The sequence below is a fragment of the Melospiza georgiana genome, chromosome 3, assembly GCF_028018845.1.
Source record: "Melospiza georgiana isolate bMelGeo1 chromosome 3, bMelGeo1.pri, whole genome shotgun sequence".
Lineage (NCBI taxonomy): Eukaryota > Metazoa > Chordata > Aves > Passeriformes > Passerellidae > Melospiza > Melospiza georgiana.
Window position 1 is genome coordinate 51,016,778 of NC_080432.1, and position 21,973 is coordinate 51,038,750.

At 42.2% G+C, this 21,973-nt stretch overlaps 1 protein-coding gene and 1 long non-coding RNA gene across 9 annotated transcripts in view; one reads left to right on the forward strand and one right to left on the reverse strand.

Annotated features, from left to right (window-relative positions):
• Nucleotides 1–3,041: 3,041 nt before the first annotated feature.
• Nucleotides 3,042–13,633, reverse strand: LOC131081437 (uncharacterized). The gene is made up of 2 exons (XR_009114259.1): nucleotides 13,458–13,633; nucleotides 3,042–12,926 (listed from the first exon to the last, which is right to left on the reverse strand). It is a non-coding gene; the product is annotated as an uncharacterized LOC131081437 (long non-coding RNA).
• A 1,366-nt stretch (nucleotides 13,634–14,999) lies between these two features.
• The window catches only part of QKI (QKI, KH domain containing RNA binding), a 155,091-nt gene continuing 148,117 nt past the window's right edge, over nucleotides 15,000–21,973 (forward strand). For 2 of the 8 annotated variants that reach the window (XM_058021153.1, XM_058021157.1), the window contains exon 1: nucleotides 15,000–15,362. In XM_058021153.1, coding sequence (XP_057877136.1) covers nucleotides 15,221–15,362 — 142 coding nt within the window. In that variant the 5' untranslated portion in view covers nucleotides 15,000–15,220. The remainder of the gene's footprint in view (nucleotides 15,363–21,973) is intronic. The other 6 variants (XM_058021154.1, XM_058021155.1, XR_009114285.1 and 3 more) reach the window with 4 other exon arrangements.

Genomic DNA, 21,973 nt, shown 5'->3' on the forward strand with positions numbered 1-21,973 from the left:
CAACCTTTGCCTGTATCATCTTTTGCCTTTCAAATAATCCCTCTGTATCTGTAAAGTGTGAAGATTATGCTGGCAAAAAACAGGTAAGAAAGCAGCTGTCAAACAGCTCTTCTGCCTCCTCTTCTGCCCTTCCCCCTTTGCATGGAGAAATTCAAACAGGAGAAAGCAGGATAAGAACAATACTGTACTTGAAGAATAAAACTCTCCCAAATCCACTTTCCTCCTTCCTAGGTCAGCACTTGCTGATATTGGAACCCATTTGCCTGAAGAACAACCACAAGCCTCTTGATGATTTGTGAAGAAATCTGGAGTTGATTTGTGTAAGAGGAAGGAATGATGCTGTGTTTTATTCTACCAGCATCTCACAGCCTTTCTGATGTGCCACTCCTACAGGAGTTCTGTGCCCAAGGTAGTAAATCTTTGTGTCTAGAGCTGGGCTCAGGTTCCCTCATCAATTAATTAATGGAGGTTAAGTGTCTGAAAGATATTTCTGGAAACTAGATTGGCTGGGGAGTCCTAATAGAATGCTGCTTATGAATCTGAACTATGAATTTCAACATTGCTTCTGTATATGAGAAGATAAAGGCACGCATCACCCATAACTTGAGAAAATTTGCAGACCTGTTTTGTTGGGGTTTTTGGCAGACCTGTCATTTGAGAAACTTCTCTAAAGATAAATGTTAGACCTCTAAGCACTTTGGTAATTGTGGCTTCAGCACTCGTACCTCTCTGTCTGCTCCGACCTCTAGGTCTATCTCTCAGCAGAATTTGAGGCATCTGTGAGTACAGAGAGAGAATTTTTGTGTTCTACACCTAATTCAGTTGTTTAGGCACCAAAGACAAATACTGTAATCCTGTTCATCAAATTCACACAAAAAAAATTGTTTTTCAGGTTTCCTTTCAGTTCAGTGCCACCCGTGGGGATACACCTCCCATCTGTGAGATGACTCTGTCACACCAGCAGGGAGACAGACTTCTCATAGCTTAGGCGGGTGGCAGACTCCATTTAGAATGCTGTGATTCAGCTGTAGGAAATTTCTTTTTGGGAAGGAAAAAAAAAAGGGAAATTTATGCAGGATGTCATTTGGAAAGATCTCAGCCTCAAGATTAGGTGAACTCATGAAAGTACTTTCTTAAACACACAGGGCTGCACCCCACTGCCTTCAGATATAATGTGACAATGCTTCAGAATCAGCTTCAAGAAAAAGGAATATTGCACATATTTGGTGCTCACCACAAAAACTGAGTATTGAAAGAACATTCCTGCTATTTTCAGGGGTGTGTGTTGTGTGTTTTTATTTTTTTTTTAATCCTTACATATCTTGTGATTTCTGAATTTAAACAAATTCAGAGGAAAAATAGTAAAAAAAATTAGAGATAAACACATAAAAGGGAGTTTCTATTGTTGGAAATCTTAACCTGTTGGGTAATCCTGATAGTGCTATAATTTGGGTCCTTATAATCAGTTCCATTACTTTTTTTTCCCCCTCTTTTTTCTTTTTTTTTTTTTTCCCTCTTTTTTCCAGGAATTAGGATTTTGCATTGGGACCCAAAGTTTGGATTTGTTGTAGGACTCTGATCAAGAAAGTGAGGCATGGCTGAAGCAAAACCTCCATAGGCAGAAGATCACTAGGTAGGCCCGTGGTCTTGCCTTTAAGAATGCACTGGAAGCATTGGTGTTGTATTCTCATGGGTGAATTTGTATGTTTCCATCTTCTGGAAGCAGAGATTGCTCTAATAGGTTAGAAATCTGTGGATGCAGACTGGTTACAGTGGAAGAAGCAAAGCAGTCAGCATGGGTAACTGGTTGATGCCCTATATTCTGTTTAAGGAATGTGAGCTAGCTAGTGCACAGGGCACAGGTCTCCTTGGTCTGGGCTTCCTGGCTCCTCACACGGGCCCCTTTCCTTTCCACATGAACCTCTGTGCCTGGAGAAGGCAGCTTGTCCTCAGCACCAGCACGCTGGCTGGAGGTGCAGCTGACAGGCACATGATGCCCAGCTCAGGCTTATGATCTTTGTCTGTTCTTAAATTTTCCTGTGCCACTTCCTTTTGGGAAAAGTAGAGATAATTGCTTTCCTCATCATTAACATGCCACTCCTGGGCACTACAGCCTCTTTGGCTTTGGGGATTTTTTTTTTTTTTTTTGTGTATGTGTGGGTACTTACTTGGTATTACAAATGAAAGCCTTTTACAGGACTCTGATGTGCCTGTTCCCTGACTTAGGCCAATAGTTCATCCACCTTTCTCATCCCAAAAAAGGGGCCTTAGCTGGTGTGTTGTATTTCTTCTCCTCTCTTTGGGAATGTTAGCAGCTTAAAAGGAACCCCCAAAACTCCTTGCACAAGCCAAGAACTCTCTGAACTTTTTTCTTAAAGTCCTCCATATAACTTTTTGCTATGCCTGCCTCTACCCCTTCTCCTTCTTCCAAGTTTATTCAAGTATGTCATCTCCCAGATGCTCTTTTCTTCCAACATTTACCAGCTTGGTGCATTTTTTTCCACTTGCCTATTAGTCCACTGTGTGCTGTACATGTATATACACAGAAGGAAGTCCTGCTTCCCTTTCCTGCGAGTCCACCCCCAGGGGAAAAGAGGCACATCATTACACAGGTGGGCAAATCTGTTTGGCTAAGGTAACACATAAATGCTTCAATTTGCCCAGGATAGAGAAGTCCAGGCAAATTTGAAATCTCAGACAAAACTGAGATTATTTTTTAATTTTTTTTTTTAATTCACATTCAAGGAGTTGAAGTACTTCAGCAATATCTAATATGGTATCTGTGGTCACAATTGTTTATGTAGACTTATAGAAAAAGAAAGGCTAGAGGGGGAAGATTTATGCTAAAGGGTAACAGCTTAAACAAAAATTATGCAATTCCAATTGTTAAATACGAATTTTTTATTGGGTCATGTACAGCTTTACTGTTTTGGGATCTGCTAAACAAATTTCTTTCACTTAACCCTTGTGTAACACAGGCAAAGTAACTGAAAATAGCAAAAGCAGTGTTTTAAGATCAAAACCAAGACGTTCAGAACAAATGAAATATAGATGGCTTTATTGGATTTAATTACATAGAAAACTGAATACCCAGAACATGAAGTACCATAAAAAGATAAACATATTTATTATGACAATGTTTTATGAACTTCAGATATGCAGATTGTTAATATGAAAAACTGAGTCTAGACATAGAAATACTATTCCACTTGAAGAGCTACTATTTTGCAATTGCTTAAGTACATTTTTTAATAATAGCACAAAAACATATTTTAAAATCCCTTGTTCTGCTCCCTGAATGCAGAATTTACTGTCCCACTTGTGTGAGCTGCAGCCCTGTCTGGCACAGCTATGTGTGTACTGGAGAATAAAAAGGGGTGGAAGGAAGGCAGAATAATCATTTTGACAATGTAAATGTAAAATAATTAATATGCCCAATATTTCAGTGTTAGTATTTTAATGCCATTTACTTTTCCATCTATAGGAAAAATGTTCCTTAAGTTACAGTTTTGAACTATTTTCATTCTGAAAATAAATTAATAATCTAGTGTATCTGGCTGCAATCTCAGTATGTTCTATTTAATAAAAAAGAAGTTCAATTTTCATAAAAATCCCATCTCCTAAAAACTAAGTCTCCTGAATAAGTGTAGTGAACAACATCGTGGCAAAACCAGTGTCATTTAATTAAGTGACCTGGAAGTCTAATTAAAGTATATTTAACTGCATCTTGTATCACACTAAAAAATATCATGTTTATTACGACTGGTGTTAAAGGAAACTTGTACAGAACTGAAGCTTGGTCTTTTATTACTGAAAACACAAATCCAGTTAAGACTTCAGACAAGCTCTCATTAACATGTTTTATTTCAATTTTATTCAGAGCTGAAACAAGAGCTTCATTTACAGCTGAGGAAAGCAAAGATGAAACTTTGTTCTTTCTTTTGTGCTCAGCCATACAATTTATTTTTCTCCTGGCAATGCATTTTAAATCTCTTTCCTTTTTTTTTTTTTTTTTTTTAATGGGAACTGTTTTAGTAAGCACTGACATTAGAGCTGACAATGCTTTGTGTGGTTTTCTTTCCTTTTGCCTGGATTCTGTGTCTGTGTGTGCAGGCATGCATTCATTAACGTAATTCCTCAACATTCAACAAGAGTGCATCATAAACCAGAGGAAAAAAGCCTCATAAATATTTAGATCCTCCACCTACCTTCCAAAACTAAAGTGAAAAAGAGTATTTAGTGTGGACTTGCTTTGAGTTAATCTGCATATGAACTGAAAGGGGGTACAAAAGGATGAAAAGGTGGTGGAAGCGAGCATACAAACCCCATAGTCTCCAGGGGGCCATTCATCTTGTTCTTGTCAATACAATCTCAGTCTCAGGGCTTGGCTGTGCTCTGCGCATGACCCAGACTGCCTCTGCCAAGGATGTGCCAGCTTTAGCCTCCTTTGCTTCCAGCCGGTCATTTTGCCAGAGGAGAAGAAAAATACTTCACATTTAGGAAGCTGGAGAAATTTCTCTACCTGCTTGTGGCCCACACACTGACATACAAGCTTAGATCATTTACATAAAATGACAAGTAGGTTATATGAAAAGCAATTTTAGGTAATTTGACAATTAATGAGAGGTAATGACATCATGATGTTGCTTAAAGCATGCTAGAAACCCATACAACTTGGAGCAATATATTTACATATAAACCTCCACTATTTGTAACAAACAACACTGTCGAAAATTACAGATGAAAAACCAGACCACCAATAATAAAATTCAGGACTTAGTGAACACTCTCAATTGAACAGTCACAGAATAGTTTGGGATTCTGTGAATTGTTTTTATATATTTTAATTTTTAAAAATGAGGGAATGTATAATACATTATTTTTTATAATCTGAGATAATTTTTTGAGTGATTACATCATACCACCTCAGTACAAGGACTTCTGATCTACAACTGCTGATTTTAGGTGTTCTTTTCAGCCAAAAGGGCATAAAGACCACTAAAGTCTGTTATCAGTCAGGATTAATGATTTCACAAAAAACAAAATTCTTGATCACAAACAGCCAAAACAGAATTCTTTTTTTTGTGAGGACAAGCTTATAATGAAATAGATGTAACTTACTGAACTAATCAAACTTTGCTTCAGTCAGATGAATTGAATTACTGCAAAGTTACATAAATACTACATGCAAAGTGGTCATTTCAGTCACATAATCATTTATCTTACTACACTCCTAATCTTCTGTTATGGACTTGTGAGAACAGAAAAGTCCAAGCACACTGTTTTCAAATTAATCTCTATTTCAGTCTCCTCTTTAAATTAACTCAGCTGAAGTGGGGTTTGTTGGTTTCGCGGTCTTTGGTTTTTGTTACCAGTTGGTTTTTGTTTTCTCCTCAAAACGCTGCCAGTGACCACAGCAATGTGACATCAGGTACAGCAGGAGCATGCAAGCTGCTCTGACTGCCCAGCTCATCACCTGGTGCCACTCTGAAATGCAGGACTCCATCCACACAGACAAATCCCTAATGAAGCACCAGGATCTATCTGTAGCCAGAGGGACAATTGATTTTGCTATGAACCTGTAAGACAGGTGCATACAAGCTTCAAAATGGGACAAAAGATCAATTATGCCTCTAGTAATGAAAATCAGATGGATAGCTATAAATAGTCTACCTGGAAGGAAAACCAAGGTAGGGATGTATATTTTAATTGACTTGCTAAAGGGAAGACAACCTTCTGGCCTGAAAATTGGCCATCTAATTGGCTAGGTCATGACTTCTTAAAACCAAGCAGAAAAATTCTAGAGATGGGGAAATGCTTTAGGTCAAGCAGTGCCTTCCTTCCACCTCCAGCAAAGAACTGACATGCCTCCCAAAGAACAGGAACTTTACAGATCTTTCTATAGTGGGAAGAAGGAAGGCTGGATAAATTGGATGCCTGTTAATGCCTGTTTTCATGTTGACCTTCTTTAATCAGAATATTACAACAAAAATTAATGTTACCTTTTTTCCCTGTATAGTTCCTGCCACAACCTGTTTTCTAAGCATGCCGTCAGACCAAGTTTTTTTTTGTTAATACATATACAAACAGTACTGTTATGAAAATAAACAGCAGAGTATACTCTCTGGGAAACTGATTTTTGCATTTCTCTGCTCTACTGACAGGGTAACAGTTTTTAGTCCTATCAGGATTTGAGATGTGTAGGGTATGCACATGCTAAAACCAGAGACAGTTGTCATACCTGTCCTGTCAAAAAAAAAAAAATCCTTGCAATCAAAGTGCAACCACCTTTCTTTAACAATTTGACAAGTTCTTACATACCTGAAAGGTGAAGAAGTGTCCATTAACTTTCATATACTCATTTTTAAACAAATACAATACCAGAAGAGATAATGTTAACGTTTCAGGGATCACCCTTATTTATGAATTTTACAGTAGCTTCCATAATAAAAAGGTGCCTATTAGAGAATAGTCCTTAAAAGCTTCTACAAATTAAAACAAAAATTTTTAAATATTGGAAACTTCTCATGTTCTAAATAAACAGGAATATCTAGACTCACATGAATGGATCTTTACAGAAGTAGTTTTAATCTACAAGAAATGCATTTTATTTCCCTTCCCTATATATCAGTCATAATCTGAGACCAAGCACAAAACATTTCATACTAAGAATAGTTAAAAAAAAGTTAAGAATTTGAGAATGGGCAGCAGTGTAAAGTGGTATTTCCTGACACTGCAAATTTAGCTGCAGTGACTTTTGCATGTATTTGCCTCTACACCACAGAGACCTTTTCAGCTTATTCCCCTGTGCCTCTACTCTGTGGTCTGGCCAACACAATGGCTAGGTGAATGTAAAATATTAACACACTTCTGAAAGTCAAAGCTAGGGAATGACTGCATTACCTTCAATAGAGTAATTTTGCTCTTGTCAGAGTCCTGAACCCAAGTTGTTGTTCAAACTATGCCAAGAGCAGAAGTGGTTAACAGAAAATGTTTCTGTATGTTTACAGTGAGATGCAGCTGATGGCTCAACAGTTTGCAATGACAACTCCAGACAACCAAAGGAGCAGAACACATCTGCAAAGAGCAGGCAAATGCCATGCAAAAACTATGAGACTAAAGTGAACTTCTGGAGATTCAAGTGGGATACCAAAAGGCAAGTGAATCCTATCCTTTCTTGTGCTTATGAACTTGTAACAGTGACTTACTAGGATCAAGCAATGAATTTGCTCTAAACAATAATTAGATTTAGCATTGGCTATATAGGATGATACCATCTTGTATAAAGTGACTGCAGCTCAAATCGAGCCAGACCTCCTAGATAAGCAAACAACCCAGCAATGTCTACCTTTGGCTCTGAGCCCAAGAGTCATGTTTTACTGATTGTTATGATTTGGCCTTTGAGCTCTGGTGACAGTCAAACAGGGACTTACAATGCACCAGCCTACAAATTCCAACAAAGACAGCATGAGATCTGGGATGCTTCCTGATTCTATAAGGAAATTCTGAATTTATCTGAGTGCTTAAGCAATAATTCCCTGCACTTTTATAATGTCTTTCATCCAAGCAACTTGAAGTATTTGCCTACAAAGTGTTTCATAGCTTCTGAAGAGTAGGAAACAGTGAAATGGGTTCCAGGGCACATGATAATTCAAATATATGTGGCTACTATATTCCAGGAAAAATCTCCCACACTCAACAGAAAGACTGTAGGTAGGAGGAACAAATGACAGACAATGACTCATCCACAATCAAAACAGAGTTTAGGCTTCCTAAAGTGAAAAAAGACCATTAGAAAATATCAAGAAACTGAACACTGTAGTCTCCTTTTGGAGAAAAGGCACAAATAGCAATGGACAGATGAAAAAAGAGCCTCTGAGAATACCACAGTATGGAAGCACAATGGTCTTTGTGTGGGTAATCAACAACCACTGTAGGACTGCTCTGTCCTCTGCTAGGGATGAACACTGTTGAGCAACTCTGTCTCATCTCCAGAAGCCTTCAACACTCGTACCACTTAGTCCCGTTTTCTTCTCACAGCTTTGTAGCTCCACATATTTCTCTTCACCATTAAAACAAGGATTTACATTTAATAAAGACTTGGAAAATATGAAGCGTTTTCAGCAGGTAGAAAAAGAAGACTTCTAGTAAAAAAGAAAAAAACAAACTCTGGCCTTTTCAGGCTGATTAATTGCATTTTCTTAGAAAGCCAAGCAATACAAATGTTTCTTGCTCATTAACACAGTTTTAAAAAAGGCTGAAGTTTTCTTATAATTTGTTCCGATGTTTTCTGTCCAGTTAAATATATGCTCCTTTTGTAAGAAGTGCTGCTCTGTAAGTACTGAACATTAAGAACCATATGCAACACATCACTAGCAATCCCAGAGTGTTAAGGCAATATACATATGCATTCACATTTCACACGTTAAAAAGAAAAGTTAAATTAATGCTTCAGCTGCGTTTTAAATTCTGTTTTAGTCGTAATTGAGAAGAATGGCTTCTTTAAATCTATTTACAAAGTTAAGACTGAAAACATACATATTTCACAGTAACCAATACACTCTGGTACTTTACCAAAACACGGTGCACCTGAAAAACAAAACTTACCTGCTTCTTTAGCTGTCAGCTCTTTGCCACTGTGGTGGCCAACATAATCTGCAAATTTCCCAGATATGAACTATTTATTTTTATTATTTTAATCCTACTGTTTAGGTGGAAACACTTCTCACTACGGTGAAAAGTAAAAATACTGGTTATGTATCTTACAGACAAGTATGTCTTTCCAACACTGTATTTTTAGCTGTAGGTAGCATATTTAAAAAAGCTGCTGAGGGCCCTACTGTAATTAAGATGACTGCAAAAATTAAAATGCAGAATGTTTTCCTGGACAGTTTTAAACTTAGGCACGTAGTTCCAAACAAAGAAAGTAAAAAACCCCAAATATGTCTGAAATAATGGTCTCAATATTCCAAATTTCCAGATATAATACTGTGATTTTTTAAACCTGAATGTGCATTAGCTGGACTTCCATGGCAGGTATTATATTTAGCAATGGTCAGTTAGTTCAGTGCCCCATAAATCTGGGCAGTATTTACAGTAATACACACTCACTGCTACTCCCACTTTGCAATGTGGGGCATGGGCTGGCTACCAAAAGGGACAGGCCAGAAGCCACTTGAAATTCCCCCCTATTGCAGCACAGAGCTACACAGCTAAGGTAATAATTTTGTAACAGAAATGGAAAAGTGTCATATCCTAGCACACTAACTGAAGCCATAGGGCTAGAAAGACTGGGAAAACACTGTGTGGTGTGTTTCAAGAAATTAGTTGTCTTCTTTTATTGACCTAGGAGGTCAATAAAAACAATGCAAGTGTTTATAAGTGATAAGGTGTAGGAATGTTATGAGTTTAGAGGCAAAACATACCTTCAAAATACAAGATTCAAATATGTTCCTTAAATAGTGTTGCCACCCGCCCCGCCTTTTAAGTGCTGCTATGAAGACAATAAAGTGGATAAATTTTATAGTTACAATGCAGTACCTCAATTTAGTTTTCTCTCTGTAACTGGCAGCATTTTTTTCTTTTCTATGTCTTGTCAGATTGCTTTCACTTTCCTCCTTCTAACCATTTTCAGACTTTCTCAACAATGCTGTAATAAAACTGACATACCTGAGACCTCATTTTCATCTCTTACTGGACAGTGAGAAATGAAACCCATCTAAACTTTGTTTTTAGTGCACAGAAATTTCTCAAGAGCACAGTAGAAGCATCACCCTCTCTAGACAGACACACCTTTCTTCTTGCTAGAAGGCTCTCTTTTCTAGAAAAATGCCTGCCTAGCACTTAAAGAAACTGCATGTACAGCCACTGGAAACCCATGGAATTTATCTATTCAAAAGTGCAATCGCATAGGCAGTAATTCTATGATAATCTTGAATACAGCTGTAATACACTCTACTATACATTGATTTACATCTTTCCTGTGCTTCACTCTCTGGCAGGTAGATAAGGTGAAACCCAATACAGAGGTCCTCCTGCTCTCTCTAACTACTGAGAGTTACACAAAATGCTTAGTATTTTATCAAGCAGAATTTAGTCCCCTCCGTCCTATCCACGTAACAGTGTCCTGTAACAGTGACGTTAGGTATATGAAACACACACCTTATCAAGAAAGCTGACAGGTACAAGATTTATGTCAAAAGAGGAAAAAAACTTTTGTTTTACTTAGCGTTGTCTTTTCTCCCCTGATTAATGACTGCATAATTAATACACAACCACAGGAACGAGAATGTAGCTCTTCCTACTCTTGTTTAAGTGGATGAATCACAAAGGTATCTCTTCTGGCTCCTTTATTCCAGACTGAGGAAGAGCCAGTTCTACCAGGGGTTGATATTATGGCTCACTACACCCTTCTTCACAGTTGTTGTACAGCTCAAAGTAGCTTTTAAAGTATAAGAGATACAAATGTGAATCCTTCCAGACTAAGGTGTGCTTAAAACCTTCATCTTTCAGCTCTTCAGCAATCACATAACAACCCTACTGAACAATTACAGGCATTATCTCTTCCAGGATTACACAGAATGCTTGGACATGTCCCTTTTGAACACTACATCATCTGCTTACTTCTTTGAATGACACACTACTATAGTTTCTGCTTGAAAAGTTACCTGTCAGTTTGCTAAAATGTCAAGGAAAATATGTTTTTGTTGTCAAACAAAACAAAGAATTTTCATGTAATTGGTCCTTGAGATTTTCAGTTTGGCTCTAGACCTTACTCTGCTAAGGCATTTATCACTTTGCAGAGATAAATATATTTCAGATGTACATCTGTTTTTGGGCATATTTGATTACAGTACTATATTCTTTGTACACCATGAATGATTCTATACTGAATCACACACGCAATATATTTTTTTCAAGCGACTGTAATGGATGAGTGAAGAATTGCTTCTTTCCCTAAAGAAGAGCAGTACAGCACATTAATACCTTCCTGTTACAGACAGCATCACAGAAGGCTGATGACATCCAACAGCCTATGCTTATGATTTGGCCAAGAGAGACACTGGAAGTAATAGCCAACACTTTTGAAAGAGCATGCTTCCCAGTAGTCATTAGCCTTTGCCTCTATTTCCAAAGGTGTTATCAGCTATGAACATTATAGCAGCAATTGAATTTGCTTTTTATGATCATTGCAGGCCTTTACTGTAATACACAGAGGCTGCTGCTGGCATTATCATAATTCTTCTAACTTTGAGATTAGATTAATGCAATAAAACTTCACCTTAAAAGAGAAACTTGGAGAGTAGTACAGGTTACATGATACAAGAAGGGCTACCTAGATGAAAACACAGCTGAAGATAGGCATTTCTGCTTGCGTCTAGAGAGAAGTTGAGACATTGGGTAGTTACCAAAAGAACCTTACAAGACCACAAGACCTGGTTATCTTGAACAGACTAAGCAACCTCCGCCTCCCTGCCCCCTCCCCTTCCCCGATATCAACACTACACAACCTCTCCCCCATATCCACAGAACCTGTTGACCCAGGCCTGTACCATGTCCTCCCCCCAGCCTTCCTTCCCCATGGGAAAGCTGTAAGATTAAAAGTGCAAAAGGATTTCTACTGTTTTAATAGATCAGGCTGTAGTCATGCCAGTCTTGATGGGAGCTATGCCTTCTCACAACTCTTTAATCTGAATTAATTCAACTTTATTCTCCCAGGAATTCTTAAAACACCCTTTTATACAATGCGGGAGTGTGGGAATGTGAAGGGAAAGAGGAGAACATAAGGTATGCTGAGAGGGACTTTCAGGTAATGTTTTTGGTTTTTGCTGTATACTTGCTAAGAAAGATACCAGGTTGACTTGCCTATCTGAAACCAATGATGAGCTTTTTTGCATTATATTAAAACATTCCACTTTCCCAAGGGCTTTTTTATAAAGACTTAAATTCAGAGTTTTGAAGTATTTATGGAAAAAAATCAAGGATGAGAACTTTTCCTGTCATTTATGCCCAATTAAATGGGCAGCTTCATCACATAGCTTTGCATAAATTTCTGTACTGTTTCTGACTGAGAAAATAATTCAGCTTAACAGCCGAGCAAACTAGAGCTTGAATTTTGCATTGCACTGGCATGAGTGATTCCACAAGTGTTGGTGTGCACCATCTCAGCTTTCATTAAATGAGCACAAAATACCTTAGGACAAACTATATTGTTCCCATTACTAGATTACTGGTGTTAGTACACAACAAATTGTGCTGGTATTTCTTACCTTGTATTGTCTGCTTACATTTGAGCACTGCAAACTCTTTATGTGCAGTAAGCAATAATGAAGTGGTATAGGAACAGCTGCACCAAATCTGCTGAAAAGTCTCCATATGCTATTTTTAGTGTGAGAATCATCAGTCCAGAACAATTATTCCAACATCATCTACGTTCACCTAATTTTAAGAGGAAAGCTTGCTGTTCAGCAGATGCCCTTAATCAAATGGGAGGATTCGACAGCATGGATTCTCAGGGTTAACAAGAGCCTTCACTCACCAGCTAAAAATTAGCAAGCAAAGGGCTACAAAAATGCATCATTGTCCAGACTGGTCTACAAGAAACCAAACGATGCAATTTTGTTAAGAATGCAAAGTTGTATTTTAGCTTGTCATAATCTTAAGACAAGGTTAGAAGAGAGCAAACATAATCATGTTACTAAATAGAAACCACATTGTTTTGTCATCCCTAAGCATACTGCGGTGTGCTGTGGGCAAGCTATTGATGAACTAAGAATCTATATTTAAAATAATGGTTTGCAACACTGCTATTCTTTGATAACAAGGATAGTATTTTCTTACTGAATATACAATTTTTTTAAGGATGGAAGCAGTAAGACTGACTTACCTTACATAAGCCGTTAATTTCCACTAATGTAAACAAAACCCTGAAATGACATAAAAACTCCAATGTCCAAACAATGAGTTCTGTCTGCCTGTTTAAAGGGGAATAGAAAATGAACACTGGACATAATGCAATAATCCAGGCATTGTTACTGTTATGAGAACTACGCATTCTCTATATTTTTGTCGATGCACATCTTTCAGGAAAAGCAGAGTTAACACTGCTTGACAATACCCAATGACACTGTACACCTGTCAAGATGACGTGTGTCTGTTTCTTTTCAGTTCAGGAAGCATTGTTCGTTGCCATTAACCTAACACTGGAAGTATCTTCAAATACTGTGGAGTATGTATTGAAATGCATTTGAATTTTTTACAGATTTCAAGCAATAGCTACACTTTACACCTAGACCTATGAAACACGACTGTTTTCGGCGAGCTACGCGAAGAATGCAGCGATTTTTATCCAGCTTTGTTACAAAAGCTCCGCCAAGCTACCGCGAACTGCCTCAAAGCTTCCTGCCAGCCTCCAAAGTGCTGACCGAGTAGCAGCGTGGGGAAGGAGGAATACGTACAAGCAACCGCGTCGCGCTGCTTTGCCTCTGCGGCTGCAGTGGATGGAGCACGTTAGTTTGGTTCTGGCTGCCGGACACCGCTGCTCCGTCACGTCTCCCATCCAAACCCGTCAAACAAGCCACGGCTGGTGCCAAAACGCGGCGCTGCCCTACAAGCAACGAGGGCGGCGCGCAGCCCCGCCGGGGAGGCTCGGGCGGGAAGGAGCTCGCTCGGCGGCCCGGGCTGCCGGCCGGGGCAGGCGCTGCGCGCTCGGGGGAACGGGCCGGCCGGGCCCGCCCGGGGCAGCGCCAGCGCCGACGGACCCCGGCCCCCTCCGCGCTCCGCCCGCGGCCACCCGACGCTCCCGTGCCGCCGCCGGCGCGGAGAGCGGCTCCGGGCAGCCCCGCTTGTCCCTCCTGGCCCCCCCGCGGAGCCGGTCGGCGGCGGGCAGCCGGGGCACTCCGGCGGCTTCCCCGCGGCTCCGCGCTCCCCGCCGGGCCCCGGGACCGACCGGGAATCGCTGCTCGCGCCGTCCGCGCCGCCCACCGCCCGTGCGCGCAAGCGCGGTCGCAGTCCCCGCGCACACCTGACCCCCCCACCCCGCTGCCGCCGCCACGCGACACCGGGGCCGCGCGGAGCGGCGGGAGCGCGCGCGCCCCGGCGCGGCTCTCCCCGCCCCCGGGGGCAGAGCGCACGTGACGCGTCCCCGCCCCGGAGGTGCCGCGACGCGACTTTGGGAGAGTTCCGTGCGCGCGCGCGTGTTTCCGCGCGGCGGGCCGGGCGGGAGCCGCACGGGAAGCCGGCTATCCCCCCGCCGCCGCCCCGGGGCCCCGGAGCGGAAGGGAGGGAAGGCGGGAGGGAGGGACAGCTGTGGCTCCGCCAAGCGGCGCTGCCGCCGCCGCCGGGCAGCGGCCGCCCCGCCCCTGGTCCCGCCCCCGGCGTGTCCCACCCCCGCGGGCCCTGCCCCCTCCCCTCCTGCCGCCGCCGCCGCTGCTGCCAGCGCAGCCTGAACTGAAGCGAACTCCGGAGCGAACTGAGGAGAACTGAGGAGAAGTGAGGAGGCGGCGGCGGGGCTGAGACTCAGCAGCCACAGGCGGCGGCGGCGGCAGCAGCAGCGGCAGCAGCGGCGGCGGGAGGGCGGGCGGGCGGGAGGCGGAGAGGAGGAGGAGGAGGAGGACACACGCCAGGCGCAGCGCGGCGGCAACAACAGCAGCAGCGGCGGCAACAGCGGGGAGACACCGGCGGCGGCTCCTCGGAAGCGGCAGCCGCGCCAGCAGCGCCCGCCCGCCCCGCGCGTCCCCTCCCTCCCTCCCCCGCCGCGGAGACAGGGGGCAGCGCCGAGAGGAGAACCGGGCTCAGCGTGTGTGTGCGCGGGAGGAGGAGGACGAGAAGGAGGGGGGGACACACCGAGGACTGCGCCGGCCGAGGGCGCACGGAGCAGGGAAGCGGCGGCGGCGGCGGCACCGAGAGGCGGCGGCGGGTCCTTGTGCCCGGAGAGGAGGGCGCAGCCCGCACGGGGGTTTCTACCGAGTTTCCTCTTTTTTTTTTTTCTTTTTTTTTTTTTTTTTTCCTCGGTCCCTGGGACTCAGCGGCGGGTCTGCGTTTGTCTCCGGATTTGAATCCTCCTCCTTCTCCTCCTTCCTCGGGGAAGCTCCCCTCCCCGCCCCCTCCCCTCCCCCACCGCCTCCCTGCCCGCCCGGATCCAGCCGGGCGCCCCGTGCCGCGGTCGCGTTGCTCGGCAGAGCTGCTGCGGGCGCTCGCCGTCTCTGCGCGGGCTTGGAATATGGTTGGGGAAATGGAAACCAAGGAGAAGCCGAAGCCGAGCCCCGATTACCTGATGCAGCTGATGAACGACAAGAAGCTGATGAGCAGCCTCCCCAACTTCTGCGGGATCTTCAACCACCTCGAGAGGCTGCTGGACGAAGGTAAAAGCGCTCGCCCGGCCGCCCCCTCCCCCGCCCCGCCGCCCTGCCCTGCCTCCCCCGGCCCGGGGATCCCGCTCGGTCCCCCGCCCCGGCCCGGCCGGGCGGCGGGGGCGGCCCGGGGCCTGTTCCGCTCTCCCCGCTGCTCCCCGCACGCTCCCGGCCCCGGCTGGGGAGCCGAAAACAAAGGGGAAGTGCGGGCTCTCCCCGCCCTGGCCGCCGCCGCCGCGCGGTGCCGGGGGACTCGGGGAGCGAGTGGGAGGGGAGAGGCAGCCCCGGCCGCGCGGGTCCCCGATGCCCCCGGAGGGTTTTCCCCTTTATTTTTCCTTCTTTTTCTTTTTACCCTTTTCCGCACTATCTCCTTAAACCGGGGGAAGGGTAACTACGGCACGGAGGGGAGGGAGCGAGGAGAGGAGCTCAGGAATGCGCTCTGGGGGAAGGCAGGGAGGAGGGGAAAGGCTGGCTGGCGGCTGGCGCTCCCCTCCCTCCATCGCTCCCTCCCGCGGCGGCGGGGGACACTGGGGTCCTGCCGGCGCCCTCGGAGCGCTCCGCCGCCCGGCCCCAGGGCCCCCGCCGGGGGGGCGGCGGGTGTTTGGTTTCGAGATTTGGCTCTTCTGGAAGCTGCTTGGACTTGAATGACTAAGGCGGAGGGGGGCTGAGCTCTTTCTTCTGCTCCAGATCTACCCCACCCCGAACTGGCCGCAAACTAATTATGATTTTCCTATATCGCAAGGGAAGGGAGCGAATTTTTGTCTCAGCTATCCTTACCTTTTAAAGAAACTGAACTTGAAAGACTCCTACGTGTGACTTTAGTGAAGGGGGAGAAACAAAAAGGGTTACGAAATTGCCTGGTCTGCTCCTGCCAAACGTCTGCCCCAGCCTCGCACCCTCTCCTGGCACAGGGCGAGGCCCCCCCTATGCCCCCAATTTTTTCCCTAGTGACTTTGTTTAGGGTTAAGATTTCACAAATAAACAATCACGGTTTAGAAATTAACAAGAAAAGTACGAGCTGGGAACTTCCTGTGTCCCATACTTTTTCCCACTACAGTAACAGACCCAGTGTGTATCAAAAATTAGGTGAAACACTTGTTCTTGGTATGTTAAATTCGCCTTGTATTCAGGTTCACAGGTTTGTTTTTCTCATCGAAGGCATTTCTTTTTTTATGTCTTTAAACCTAGGCTTTCTGGAGACTTAGAACTGTTTGTTTAGTCGTATTTGATAGCTTTGTAGAATATGATATGACCATAAATAATTTATACAGTTTCAACTTGTTGGGTTTCTTAGTACGAAGTACTGATTTTCGAGATTTTGAGTTAGGGTTCTTGTTTGCGGATGTATTCCTCTTCGCTAAAAGAAGTTTGGGAAGTTGTTGACCTCGGAAGATGAAAGAACTGGTTATATTTGGTAGAACAGCTCCCCGCCCTCTGCCAAGACTGTAAAAATGAGATAGCGACTGTAGTACGACACAAAAATAGCATGTCGAGAAAATGCTACCTTCTGAAATAAGTGATAGAGGAATTTAAAGAAACCCAAACAAACGGTGAAGAACACGGATTGTGGGAAGCATTATAATGGGAGAGTCTATTTTTATTTGCAAGATACTTGGAGGAGTTTGAATATATGTTGGAGCAACTGTGGACGTGAAGAGCAAAACTATTTTAGAACTTACGTTCTTGGTCACCACAGTGAGCAGACTCTTTGGAATAGTTAGATATACAATAAACATCAAGAAGAAATTTGACCGAGAAGACTCCTTTATAGTACAAATGAGCCTTCCACAGGTTTGATAACGGAGTTTTAAATTCTTGAATCTCTTCAACTTTATGTATTTGGCCAGAGGAGGCCTGAAGCTGCTTTTTTATTTTCAGAGAACAAAAGGAAGAAAAACATTTTCCGACGCAAAAAGGACAGTGAAAAAGGAATTCCCAAAATACTTATGTCTTGTCATATATTTTGAAATACTGAAAACACTGGAAGCCTGTTTGCAAAGTATTGGAGTTCCAAAACGAGGGCTCTCTTGCTGACAAAAGTTTAAGGACTGTGTTGGAACTATTCTTCGCTCTCTTCTTCAAAAGAAAAGCAAACAAAATATAATCTGTGTTCCTAAATGGTCTCTGGAAGAAGCCTGCTATCCCTTTAAGCTTTTCTGCTTTTCCTGTTTACGTTGGCAAATGGGTGGAAGTATTGTGGAGGCAGAAAACTTTTTGGAATGTTGAAAAAAAAGTTTCATGCAAATCTAGTAAATTGCTTCAAGACTTCAGAATTTGAACACTAAGGGGCGCCAGTTATTTTTTTTTCTGAGGCGTGAGTCCGCGAGCACCGCTGTTGACTCGGGCACTAAAATGATCAAGTCTGGTAGAAGACGCCAAAGAATGACAAAATAATGGTGGATTTGTGCAGGTATCTGTGTTTGCATGGACCTCCACGTATTGTGTGCTTACAGGCGGTGTTACATCGGTGGAATAGGCAGAGCAGTGAGCAGTTGAGGAGTTGGAACAACTGTTTCCCTGTAAAACACCTATCCTGGTTTGCAGTGGGGGCTGTGTTAAATATCCTGAACTGTGTGCTCCGCTGACATCCTCCAGCAGAAGGGTTCAGGAGTAGCAAACTACAGGTTTGCTGGGAAAGTCTGCAGGATTCAGTGTGCTTACTGAAAAGTGTATTATTTCAAGGTTTCATCACTTGTTTCCTGGCACCCTTGAGAATACCAAGTATTTGGGGCAAGTGCGTGTATATATAGGTATATAGAATCTAAAAATAAAGCTACAAGGTTCACATTCCCTCTTTGCCCCCTCCACCCTGTCATTTGATTTGCTTCCTCTAGTTTGTTGTTGTGTGCTTTAGGTAGGTTTTGTTTTCTTTTTTTTTTTTTTTTTTTTTTTTTGTTATAGTACAACCATTTTCCTGAAGGTTTTGTTTATTCTTGAGAAGAATAATATTATGATCAGCCATTGTCTTTTATTTTGTGTGCTGATCAAAATGAAGAAATAAAGTCACAACCCTAGGAATTCAAACAAATAAAAGGTGGGTTTGCCTTCCCTACTGGAATGCTAGGTTAGTTTTTTTTTTATTATTACTTATTTATTGTTACATGCCAGTATTTAAAAACAGAACTCAAATGGGCTTCTGCTCTGGTTACTTCTTGTAGTTGTAGGCAGCAATAGATAGAAAGATACCTGTGGGTTTAGGTGAGGAGTACATCTAATCTGGTTCAGTTACGGAATGCACATCTGCTTTTTTGGGGTCCATGTCTATGCTGTGTGTATTATCCAAAGCATGTTTTCCTTTCTGAACTCTATCCTACTTTTTGATCTCAGAAAATCTTAGTGCTTAATTTGATAGATGATCTCTGTCTTGCAGCATTTTGTTTTTGAAGATTAGCTTAAATGTAAGAAGTGTATTGAGGAAACCTTTTTCTAAGAACTGCTTTCATAAAATGTGAAAGTTACAGTTCTGTTTGGGTTACAGTTATTTTTCCATATGTGTGCTTTTAACTTGTTATGTGTAAATAAGTCTTCTGTGGATTAACAAGGATGTTTAAAGAGCACATCATAATAACTAGGAAGCTGAATTGTTTTTATCAGACTGGTGCAAACCTGTGGGAAGAGAGGGCTTTTCCTGAATGTGGAATAGGCTGTATTTCCTGTAATTGTTTGCACCATCAAATGTGACCTGATTTTTTTTGATTTTTTTTTTTTGCTTAAGCTTTTGAGATACTAACTTTTATGATGTTAACCTGGATTTTTTTTTTCTGACAACTTATATATTTTAATGCTCCCCTTTGTGGACAGTGAACAGAGCTGTAGCTGTTTTCTTGCACTGTTTTTAAAAACTGAATTGGACATTTCAAACTGCTCAGTAGCATGTTGACAGATTGAAATTAATGAGGTACTTCAGTTGTATTCTTTCATCAGACTATGAATAAATGTGCCTGAACTATTAACTGGAATCTGAGGAGTCTAATTTGCAAATTTACATTTTGTTTTCTTGAACCTGTAAGTGCACAGACTCTTGCACCTGATTGGAATGTACACAGATGAGACCTGTGGTCTGAACTGTTTTCAAAAAGAGATTGAAGAGCACCTTATCAAGAATTCATTTTTCCTCAGTAACCTATCCCTGAAAAACTTAGGTCTTTCCTTCAAAACTGTGTTGAAGGTGACTTAAAAGCATGTCTACCTTTAAATGTAAATTTGGCCATGCATCTGGCTATTGGAGATAAATCTAATTTTGTATCAAATAGGCTGCCTCTTTCTGTCTGCCAAGTTTAACAAAGCCAGTGTAAAACATCCAAGTAGGCAATATGAGTATAAATTTTCAGTGAATGTTGCTCTCTCTGTTTAGTTTTCTCACTGAGAAAAGTGCACGTGAACTCGGGGAGCTTAGTGCCCGAAGTGCAGTTTTTGTGTCGGTCTGGCTGTGTTAAGCACGGCGTCTGTGTGAAGCAGAGCTGAAGAGCTGTGTTCTGGTGTTGTAAATGAGTTCTCCCTGGAAAGTTATCTAGTTACTTTTGTACATGACCTTATTGTTTGTGATTATGTAAATGTAGCTTGTGCTTAGCTAGGGTTTTGCTGACATGTCAGATTTGATGGAGGGGCACTGGCCACATTAGCACGTCGGTTTTTTCAGTTGTATCAGATCTTGCAATGGACCCCCATTAATTCATTAAAAATGTGCTTCTTAGTGCAATATTCAGGGATAAATATTGTTTTGGATAAAGGCCTTACAAAAGATGTTTGCCCAGATAGTCTCAGACTGGTTTTTAAACTTGGTGTATTAATGTTAAAATTGGCAAAGCAGCGCGCCACAAGAGCATGGAGTATCGTTTGTGTGCTGTTTATTGTTAGTACTCTTTTGAGTTTGGTTCTTTAATTATCTCTTAAAACTTAATGGTCTGAGGTGTTTTTCTGATTTATGAATGTTGTAATGCTTCTAGAACTTGTATTCAGAAACCTTGTAAGAGCTATTTTGAGGTGTGGGTGTTTGGTTATTTTTTGGCGGGAGGGAGGGAGTGGCTTTAATACCTTGGCACAGCCTCTTGCAATGCCAAACCAAAAACTCCATTGCACTTAAGAAACAGTGTGGCAGGTTTTTTGGCTTGTGAAAAAATATTTAAAATGGTGACAGTTCAGTTCTTTTTAAATTGCGTTATTTTTGGAGCTGTATCTGCAACATTTATAGGATTGCAGTCACCTGGCAAGTAACTAAATAGAAGGGTATTTTTTAACTGATACAAGTTTTAAGTTAGTAAAACAGTTATTTTAAGCTCATACTTTGAAAGTGGTCTGTTCCCTGTTGCTTACCAATAATTAATAATTAGTTAAAATATCTGTCTTCAGATTTTTATTTATTTTTTTTTTTACATAAGAGTCATTGCATTAGACTTAGTTCTGTACAGGAGTGGCTGACTTGTTGAACTGGGAGAGGCCTGTTTGAATTTAATGTTTTTGTTTAGTGAAACTTGTTCATTAAGATTGCAATTGAGTTGCATTTTCCTCCTCTGAAACTGAATGCAGTAATTTCTAAAATAAGTGGTGTCATATAAAAATCCCTTGCTATGGTTAGAAACAACTGACCAAGTGCGGATTAGATTAGGGAGCGGCATGCCGTGCTTTTGTGGTGCACAAGGGGAAGAACTGGAGATGTGTTGGTTAATATTATAGTAAAATTGGGATAAAACTCTAAAACAACCAACACCAACTGAGAAAAACGCTGTAGATTTTAAGAGAGCACTTAGAATGTCCTGATTATGAAAATGAAGTTTACATGCATCAACAGATAGAAAGAAGTTGCTGATGTTCGATGAGTGCTGTGGTTGTGAAGAGAAGGGTAGACATGAAATGGATGGTCACTTTTGTGGGTTAGTGATGGTTTTGACCAGGTTGTCTGTTTCAATCATTCTCAGATTAAAACTTTTTTCCTCTGAGTACACTCTACAATGCCAGGTCAGGAATGGGGTGCTTACAATGATTTGAATTGTGTAGACTTCGTTAGAAGAGCAAGTACATTTGAATTGTGTTCAATTGCTGTCTGTAACCATAAAGTGTTCTCCCTTTTTGAGAATGCACCCTGATGCAGGTATCCTATTAGTTAGATGTATTATTAGATGCTGGTGTATTTCTGTGGCTGACAGGATAGACTTGTGTTAATGTTAATTACCAGACCGTCCTGACAGCTCAGGCTGATTGAAGTATAGCAGGAGTCTGCCATGGAAACTGATGGTTTGTATTTGACTGCTCTTATGGAATGTTGGGAGGTGGGAGAGGGGGGAGATGGGGGAAATGCCTTGCCAGGAAAGCTGTTAACTAATGAAATGCCCTCATTCACTGACCCTTGTCTTTATTGAAACATAACTCACAACTTCTCATTCCGGCCGTGTGAATTTTCCTGTATTGATTTTAGTCAGAATGCAGACTCCGAAAATCTTCTGTTGATTTTAACATTTCATTGAAATTTAATAACCCAGTGCTAAGAAAATTACTAGGAACAGTAAAACTGCTGGTGTTTTTAATCTCACTATGCAGTTGGTTAGGTCAATAGAAGTACCACACAAGCTACATGTGTGTCTTGCTTGCAGGAAGATCTGTGTCTGTGAGGGACATTGAAATTACTG